Source organism: Cinclus cinclus, chromosome 4 (assembly GCF_963662255.1).
Source record: "Cinclus cinclus chromosome 4, bCinCin1.1, whole genome shotgun sequence".
In the NCBI taxonomy this organism is placed as follows: Eukaryota; Metazoa; Chordata; class Aves; order Passeriformes; family Cinclidae; genus Cinclus; species Cinclus cinclus.
This window is the reverse complement of record NC_085049.1, coordinates 36,809,078-36,819,303: the sequence shown is the minus strand read 5'-3', so window position 1 is coordinate 36,819,303 and position 10,226 is coordinate 36,809,078. Positions and strand designations below refer to the sequence as shown.

At 42.8% G+C, this 10,226-nt stretch overlaps 1 protein-coding gene across 1 annotated transcript; it reads right to left on the bottom strand.

Annotated features, from left to right (window-relative positions):
* Nucleotides 1-7,767: 7,767 nt before the first annotated feature.
* On the bottom strand, nucleotides 7,768-7,953 carry SMIM30 (small integral membrane protein 30). Its single transcript, XM_062491550.1, has one exon. It carries the CDS (start codon nucleotides 7,951-7,953, stop codon nucleotides 7,768-7,770), a length of 186 nt encoding a protein of 61 aa, XP_062347534.1.
* Between the last annotated feature and the right edge of the window lie 2,273 nt (nucleotides 7,954-10,226).

The window sequence follows — 10,226 nt, the reverse complement described above, 5'->3', positions numbered from 1 at the left end:
AAGTTCCTAATGAGCACCATCTGGTGCAAGGTGTGCTACTGGTCAAATGCAGGGACCCCTCCATCCTATCATTGTATCTACTGCATCCAAACCTGTGTTTTGTATTTGACCTTGTCCTAAACTCCCACTGACGCCAATGGGAAATCCATGTGCAACAAGGTCTTTTATTCTGGCTGTCAGATCTTAATATTTTCAAAATGTTGACTTGGGAAGGAGTTGATATAATTCACATTTGGGGCTTTACACTGAAACAGTTTAATTCCATTTGGAGTACAGTGCTAGTCCCATAAACCCATCTCTAAAAATCCCACTCTGAAAAGAGGATTAGTGTACATGTGTTGCATTTGCTCCCTTTTTTCTATAACCTTTTAATGCCTCAGGGATTGAGTTTCACTAGACACAGTGGGAGAATCCTGGTACATCTTGTTTCCCTGTGGTCTTACATGATGACTGAACAGCCTCACAGCTTTTGCAGTCAGGTTCCCTATGGGCTCACACTGTGATTAGACTTGTTCACCACAAATATATCCTTGTTTGCAATGAAGATATGAATGAACTGAGCTTCTGTTTGTGCATCCCATTTACAACTAGGATTTCATAGAATCATACAGTAAATTAGGTTGGAAAGGATTTCTGGAGGTCACCTTGTGCATTTCTTGGCTCAGACTCTTACCAAAGATGATTTCTGTTTTCCCTTTTGTTTTGGATGGACAATTTAGAATATCCTTTCACCTGACAGTGTCCTCTGCTTTTCTACTTCTCCTAGATGTATTCACCCCAGCCCACATGGATGTTGTATTTTAAAAGATTACACATTGGGTTTTAAAAAATTTAGTGTACCAACAATATTAAATTTTGAAATGTGAAATCTGGCATGGAAGGTTAAAGATGTATCACCCACACAGCTATACCTGAATGTTTAAACAAATAGCTCATCACCTATTTGGCTTTTTTCACATTAGGAGATGAATCCATGGAGCGAGAGGGTAGCAGTGGCCTGGGCATGCATTTGGCACCCAGGGAGACAAAGCTGTCTGTCACTTTCTAGGCAGGATTTGAGTTTAGCCAGCATCCTGTGCATCAGGATAGCCTGCTGCCATAGGCCCGGCATGGGGGATGGTTGTGGCAAGGTTAGAAGGGATTCAGAAGGCAGTATGGTCACCACTTTAGAAGAGCTTGAATTCAATTTAAGACAAAAATTTTTTTTGAGCTGACTTCATTGAGATTCACACAAGAGCCATAATTATTGCTAAATAATATGCACTTTTTCTCTGAAAAGCACTTTTTGCCTATTTTTAATATAAAATATATTTTTGTGATTTAGGACTTTTTTTGCTGCAAATACAATAGGATGAAAAAAAAAGGCTGTGTGACATTTAGTGCTGAATAGTGGTTTCTTAATGGCTACTGCTACATATATACAATCAGCATCCTAAATTTTTTTTTTAGTTATTACTTTTTATGAAAAAGGACTTTTTTCAGCAGATATAGACCACTTTATAGATTATATACTGTCTGCAGTTATCAGATAGACTTTTGGAATTTGGTCACAAATGGCATTTCTGAAAAGATCAAAGTTTTAAAAAGCTCAATTGTTCCTTGCTTTTCATGCAGATGCTGAGATAAATACGTACTGTGGAGGAAAAGTGTGTCAATATGGCTTCTGCTGATCTTCCAGGTTATTTGAATAGATAAAAAATAAAATTTAAAACTGCTACCACGGGACTTATGAACAATAACGTTAGGTTAAAGACTGAGAAATAAGTGCAGGTATTGAGCATGTAATTTCCATAACCATCAATTAAAAAACATGTTGGCAGAAAACATCCTTGAAAAGTTCAAGAATTAAAGACATTCTCATTTCACAGATAACTCATGATGTGGAAAGTGAACAGATTTTGATAAAGTGACCATTTTCTTCACTTTAATTCTGCTGAGATTAAAACTGGCCATGTTTTAGGATGGTTGTTTTTCTGTGAGAGGGTAGGGAATGAGATGGAGTTATTTATATTTTATTAGCAGTATCACAGTGTGTACAATCAGCTGCACAAACAGAAGAATGGAAAAACAGAAGAAAAAGACTTCTAAGTTTTACAGAAGTGTGTTGCTCTGCAGTGTTTTAGCTCTGTTCAGGAAAAGAAGGTAATTTTCATGCTTTTATACGTGCCTAGTGGAGAGTAGTAGTATGAAGATGTATGTAAATTTTAGTGCCTTGAATGGATGGCAGCTGAGAAAGCTGCCAGTACTCTTGGTTCCAGCTGAAATTTCCAAGACAATGACTAGTGGGGAGGAACATGGCCAATAAAGGAAGACTGAAGCAGAACACAAACTTTAACCCAACCCAGCAGCACCATTTAGATTTCTGCATCAGTGTGTTTGTGGACACAATTCTCTCTTCCCTGCCTCTGTTTGCAGCTTCTAGGTCTGATGGAGGACACTCTGCTTTCCTTCACTTATGCTGTGTAATGCACCTTCAGCAAATTTGCTGATGATACCAAGCTGTGTCGTGCAGGTGACCCACCAGAGGAAAGGGAGGCCTTCCAGAGGGACCTTGACAGGCTTGAGTGCTGTTCCAATGTGAGCCTCATCTCAAGTTCAGCAAGGCCAAATGCAAGGTCCTACACCTGGTTCAATCCCAGACACACCTACAGGCTGAGTGGAGAGGTGATTGAGAGCAGCCTGCGGAGAAAGACTTGGGGGATGATGGTTGATGAAAAACTCAGCACAACAGCCAGCAGTGTGCACTCACAGCCCAGCAAACCGTGTTCTGGGCTGTATCAATAGGACTGTGGCCAGCAGGTAGGTGATTCTCCTGTTCTACTCTGTTCTTGTGAGATCCCACCTGGGCTACTAGGTACAGTGCTGGTGCTCCAAACAGAAGAGGTGCATGTAACTCTAGGACCAAGTTCAGAGGAGGGCTGTGAAGCTGATGACTGGAGCACTTCCCCTAAAACACAGGCTGAGAAAGTTAGGGCTGCTCAGCCTGGAGAAGGTTGCATAGATTCCTCATAGCAGCCTTCTAATATCTGAATGGGACCTACAGGGAAGCCAGAGATGGACACTTCAGGAGCTGTAGTGACAGGACAAAGAGTAATGGGTACAAACTGAAAGAGGGGAAATTTAGGTTGGATATTAGGAAGAAATTTTTAACTGTGATGGTGGTGAGAGACTGGAACAGGTTGCCCAGGGAGGGTGTGGATGCCCCAACCCTGGCAGTGCTCAAGGCCAGGCTGGATAAAGCCTTGAGCAACCTGGTTTGGTGGGAGGTGTTCCTACCCATGGCAGGGACGGTTGGGACTAGTTGGTATTTAAGGACCATTCCTTAACACTATATGATTCTATGATTCTACGGTTCTCTTTGCTTTGCACACAAAAGGGACATTTTGTTTTATTTTTCCTCATGAAAATCTGTTTTGATCTGATCAAATGAATGATCCAGAAACAAAAGGCTCTGCCAACTGTCTAGTATACCTGTACCTTAATGTGACAGAGCTTCCTACACATTTTCAAATTCCATTACAGAGAAACTGAGCTGAGAAGACAGTACAAGGTCTGGAAATGTTTTGAATTACTAAATTATTTTATTGCTCTTTTAATTTTTGTTCAAAGAAAGATGTGCTCTTATGTTATTTCCCATATCATACCTGGTATGTAAATTCCAGGTTGCTTGCTGGAAAACTTGTTTTCTAAATATAAGATTTGGTGTTACTGTGTATTCATGTGAACTGAAAATCTTTGTAATTTAAATCTGATTACATTCTTTAAGAATTGAACACTTAGCACTGTAGTCAGTGTCTAATGTATTAAAAACTTGTCACTTGGAAGTTCTGAAGATTGATTGTGGCAGGAATTAAGTAGTCTGGGTCCTGTGCATCAATAGTCACATCAGATTTTTCCCAGTATGTTTTGCTGCATTTGGTTCAGAATTAGTCTCACTTCTTCTGGTGAACAAAACATACTTCCTGTTGACTTCAGATCATTTACTATTTGTTCAAATGTAAACTGGGAGGACAACCTGTCTCAAGCTCTCCTTTCCATGACTACTAAGTTTCATCATTACACCAGTTTAGATCTGCCATACCTTTCATCAGATGTAGAAATGAATGGAAAGGTTATTTCTGTAGCATAGTAATTACTACATCTACCAACAGACCTATTCATCCCAGTTCATTCATTTAGCCATGTTTATCTTGTTATAAACAGTGAACTCCCTTTCTCACAAAGCTTATGTAGAGAGCATTATGCAAAGGGGAACCATGACTTTGGACTGTGTTTAACTGTGTCTAGTCAGTACAAAAGAGTCTGGGCTAGTCCAAGGACAGCTCCCATGGAAAGGCATAGTGGCTGAGAACCACAAGTCCAACACACTCCAGAAAACTCAGTGAGTATCCTGGAGACACCAGCTGCTTCCTGTGACTCCATCATAAGCCAGTCATTCTCCTTCCACTTTGCCCCAAGGATACAACTGGGATGCAAGCATTAATACCTGTAAACATATAAAGGTCCTCAAATGCAAGGTATCATAGAGAATTGCCTGGTCTCACAATAGTATTAAAGCAGCATCACCAGCAGCAGCAGGATTTATCCAAGTAGGAAAGAGGTTTACCAGTGTTCATACCCAGAGAAGTAAGTGCATTAGGAACTGTGTGAAGCCTTTGTATTCCAGCCCCAGGAACTGCTGCATGCAGAATGGTAAGGCCTAGCTGGTGCGCAGCACTTGAAGGTATGTCAGGAGAAGTGAAGCCCTTCTGTCCATTCATACAGAGACTGTACGTGGACTGTTAAATGTTTTAGGATGGCTGGATTTTTAACTACAGTATTGTTAAAGCATATGGAAATCACAGCAGTCAAAAGCTACTCTTTCTTGTCCTGCAGGCTTTTTTATCAGAGGATAGGTAGTGTTTAAGAGATGGACATTGTCAGGTTGTTTCTACTTTCAGCTCCAAAAACAGCTACTAGTAGTTTTAGCTTAGAGCACAAAGTGAGCTGATTTGTGCAGTAGCTAAAATCCTGAGATAGAACCCTGTTTTTGCAAAATGCTGGGACAAAACTAGTTCTTTTAAAGTGAAAAAAAAAAGAGAGCACCATTCAAATAACTAACGCAATAGAACATAATATTTCAATGAAAGAAAAACAACAAACCAAAAACCAATAGAAAATGGTCTTTTATAGCCTTGTGTCTCCAGCTAGAAAACTGACATAAATAGCTTTTTGGGTACAAAGGCAACTATGTAAGATATGTTGAAAAGTCATAGTCAAAAGAAATACTTCAAGTCTTCCTTGTACCAAGATTCTTTGCAACTACAAACTGACTGCGTCAAAGTAAGGGGACCAGCTCACTGAAATGCTTTAAAGTAAGTTACTGAAATGGGATAAAGTAGTCGGACCAAGACAAGTACAATCACTGCACCAATGTTAACTGAAATCATACCTTATGATGCATTAGTTCATAGAGTTATCTAACATAAACAAAAACATGTAAGAAAATAATAGCTAACAGAAGGAATTTCAAGGCTTTCAGTAATTTCTGTCATCTCAGTTTTCCTTTTCCTAAGAATTACTTCATCACGCTGATGACAAATCATATGCCAAAGTTTATTAAGACAGAGGAAGAACAGGGGTGTTTGATTTTACACTCGGGTAATTGACAAATTCAAGTCTTTAACAATAAATCTTCTATCAGAACTCAGGAAACAAAACCATTATGCTGTGCAAACACCTTTCAATGAAGTACATACAGCTTTGGACAAATAATACAATTTCTCATATCCCAATTGCCTGAAGATAATGAACTCTGTTAAAATTTTGTTCTCCTGCAGTGAAACTGTTGCCCAATTCTGTGAAACTATTGCCAGGGATCATTCCCAAGGTGTAGATAAAGGAGTCTGTGAAAATCTGCTTGTGTTGAAATGTATTCTATTGAAAGAACAATACTTAATATTTTACTGAAAAAATGACAAGATTTTTAAACTTTGGGAACTATAAAGTGAATTGAGTGGAAAATTTGTGGGGGGGGTTTATTGGGTATTTTTTGTTTTGCTTGCTTTTTGCTGTTTGTTTGTTTAGCTAAGCTGAAACATCAAAGATCACACTTCAATCTCACACCCACCCAGTTGAATTATCATGTACAGGATCATCTACTGCTGCTAGGCAGCTTTCAAAGATGATAATTCTGTCTGAAGCTCCTCTTAGGGCTGTAAATTTCCTTTGTACATAGTAATTGTGCACTGTGTCCCTTTCTGCCAAAAATGGCATACAGAAATCAGGATCTGGAGAACATGATCAGTCCACCCCATTACTTACATAAAACCTGCCCATAGCCATTGATTTGTGCTCTACTGAACAGAGATACAGAAAAAGTCGAAGAACAGTATCAAAATAGGTAACTCTGAAAGATAAAAGTCAGGATTTCTACCAAAGAGTGGCAGTGTCCACAGCACAAGATCAGAAGGAAATTCTGTGAACTGTGGAGAGCTCATCTTCCTTTGCTCCTTCTTCTCTTGTTACAGATTGTGCTCCTTGGCTCAAGCTAGAATACCATAACAAGTCAGAGAGACTTGTGGCAGAAATTCTTGGCTGAGCCATTTCACCCTTGTAGTTATAGACACAGGTCCTAAACACACTACTCTCTTTCAACCATATACCACGTGATCTGACTGACTATGAACAGAGTAAGACTATTTACATCTCCCATTTTGCACCAGGATATTTTACTTTGGTTTTGGTCCTAATCTTCTGTGGAAGTCATATGCATCAGTTAGAGAAGCTTAAATGTTTAGCTAGCAACATAGGTTTGTTATGAGGAATACACTCAAGAACAATGGACAAATTGACTAAACCCAAGATTTTAACGAGTTCCTTCTACATTGTAAAAAAACACATATGCACAATGATCTTGTAATTCTAATAGCCTTCTAATGCAGAAATACACAGAATTCCTCATCAAAATATTTAAGTCTTCAGTTTTGAGGAAAAAAGTACAAATACCAAATGAACTAAGTCTTAAACCCAGTGTGCCTAGAAAAAAGCTGAGTACAAAATATAAACAAGAGACAAAGCCCATATCCCTAATCTGCTTTATACAGACTTACATGCACTTTTCTGTGAAATACATGTTAAATAAAAATGGTGATCTCATTCTTAGGTGTATCTACTTGGTAATAAGAACACAGGCTACAGGAGTGGCATATTCTAAAATAAAAATAGTCTAAAAGTATTCGAAAAGAAAAAAAAGTCTTTCTCTTAAGTCTCATCTGTGTGACAGCAGAAGTGAGCTGTTAGGTGTTAACTGTCATTACAGAGAATGTGAGCATGAGTGCACAAGTTAGAGCAGTCTGCTCACTAGCTATCTAGTTAGGACTAATTTCAAAACTCTTGTCATCTTGACTGGAAGATTAATAGCTGCTTCCTCCTGATTAAACATTGAAACCAAAATTATAGAACTTGTTGATGGCCTCCCTCACATGCTAAATTTATAAACTTTTACTGTGAGCCACTCTATAGTTTCACTTCCCCATTCAAAAAGTTTTTACCCTTCTCTAAGGCAATATTTAATCACAGACAATACAAAATTATCTTTTTGTAATGAGGACAGATTGTACAAATCCCTTTTACTGAGTACTATCTTGACTCTATCGTACTGAACAGTAAGAGGGGTTTGCAGAAATATCCACTACATATTTTTTGAAAGTTATCTAGAGCCAAAGCTATTACACCCAACCCCAAGCTGTGTTTGGAAATTCATTTCATCTGAGCATTTTCTTTAAGTCACTGCTGCCCATTCCTTCTCCTTGCATACAAGCCGAGGCAGGCGCAGAATCCGACAACACTGACAGCGAGGCCTAGGAGGAAGGCAATGGTGTCTCCTGCATCTAGGGCTTCAACTGCTGGCAGCACCAGCAGAAGTGACACGAGGACCAGGAAAAGTTTTGAGGTGTTCTCAGTTGAAGGCATGCTGACAACCAGCTGACCCCAAGGGGAAGTTAAGTGAAGAAAGTGGTGGACAGCAGTTACTTCACTGGTATCTAAAAGGAAAACAAAAGGAACGTTTACAGGATTTTCCTTCCTTCCCCCCGGAACTGTCTTGCTAAAAGCCAACTCATTGATGCAATACAGGTATCTGCGTGGGGCTCATGAAACTTAGGTTGTATCTTCCCAGTTACAAAAGCGTTTGCTTATTATCATGAGACAATATCACGAGACAGACACAGTGGATTTGCTATCTTGTTACGTAACTCTGTGGAAACTAATCTTCTGAAGACTTTCCGTGAGGTAAAGTCAGAACACGCTCCCTTGCCTGCAGCTACCAGAGCCTGCTTACCTGGTGCTTTGCTACACGGGCCTGTTTCACCAGGTGTTTAGGACGTGTCGGCTGCTGATCATCACGCACCCTCACTTCCTAACACCAGGCATCCTCGGGATCCGTGAGCACATCACGGTACACTGGAGAGAGCGTGAATTTAACCTGCCGGGCAGTGCCACCGTACACACCCCCATTGCGGGACAAATGTCTGTCGTGGTTCCTACGACTTGGAAAGGTGCCCCCAAGGAACACGCCGGAACCAGCCCGGACCGCCCTCTCCGCAGTAGCTCTTCCCGCGGGGATGGCTCGTTCTCGGAGAGCACACAAACAAGTGACTAAAACCCGAGACGGGACACCCGAATAAGCGGCGGCTGCGCCGCACCCCGGCGGGGCCAGAGCCGGGCTCTGCCCGCACGCCGGCCGGACCCCGCCAGCCCCGGGGCGCCCGCGCCGCCCCGTCCCGCTACCGCGGGGCTGGGGGACGGCCGCTCCTTGGGGCAGCCCCCGGCAAGCCCCGCCCGCACGGTGCCCCTCAGTCACCTCCTGCCGCCGGCTCCGGGCTGGGGCCCTCCCCGCTCCGCGCCGCCCGCGGGGCGCTCAGCAGCCGATGGCGCCGGCCAGCGCCGCCCCTCCGAGCTCCGGCTGCCCGACCGCGGCCATGACAGGAAGGGGCGGTGGCGCGGCCGGGGGCGGGCGTGACCCGGCCGGGCCGCCTCCGCTCGGCTCCGCTCGGCTCCGCTCCGCTCCCCCTGCGGCGCTCGCCCGCTTCGCCCCGCCGCGCTCACCGTGACTCCCGGGGGCACAGCCGCCGCCAGCAGCCCGGGCCGCCCCGGGAGCGCTGCTTGCCAGGCCGGCCTGGGCCTGCAGGGATGCGGCGGGGCCGGGCGGGGGCCGGGAAGCCCTGGCCGGGGGTGCCGGCTGCTCCCCAGGGCGGCTCCCAGCTGGAGCCCCGCAGTGCCCGTGGTCCGCTGGACCTCGGCCCGTGAGAATGTCCGCAGAGAGAGCTGGGGCCACGTGCCCTCCCTGCGGCTCCATTGAAGTGAAAGTATTGGTGAAACACACCGGTTTGGGCTGGTCGTCTGGTGTTTTTCCTACAAATAAACGAGTAGAAGTCACCGTGAGTTTGCATCGTTTCAGATTTAGGCTCTTGTGATAGCAGTACTATCTGTGCACTACTATGTGCCGTCATAACCAATTCCTACTCTGAGGAAAGCCGTTAAAGCAGTTTTAAATGGTGGAGAGCAGCCTTCGGCCTTGTAAAACGAAAAACTAAGGGAAGTGTTAACAGGTAATTGAGAGCGCTTCCCAAGATCTTAGCTCGTCCTAAATTTTATCTTATTTATGCTTTGAATAAGGCTGCTTGTAGAAATTGTGTATTAGGCTGTTTTGTTGCACTATGAAGTTCCTAAGCAGAGCCCAGTCTTTGTTTTTCAGTGGCAAAGGTGTGTGCCTAATTTTAGATAAAAGACCAGTAAGCAATTATTATAAGTTCATAGTGTGTCTTTTTGGAGTGCTCAGAGAAATACCCCAAAGAAACTGTCCTAATTTAAACTGTCGAAATCAGTATAGAATTTGTGATTCATTACAACAAGCCATGTCCTCACAATGTTCCCCATGACTTCTGTAAAAAAAGCAACTTCCATAAACATTTCTCTTTAGCAAAAGTTTCTGAGGAGCTTCTTTAACGAGAAGTGGATATCCAGATAGGGCATTCAACATGCATACAGCTTTGCCTCTGCCTTATAAAATTTCACTGTAATTGCTTTTGAGCAGCCATTCTTCATGGCTATAGAAACTTCACATGTCTGAGGTAGGATGTTACTATTGTGCCGATCATAATCCTTTTATGATTCTTTCTTCCTTTCCCCATCAGTCAGGATCCTGCCAGGGACAGAAACATCTTTTTGATCCTTTATTCAAGGTA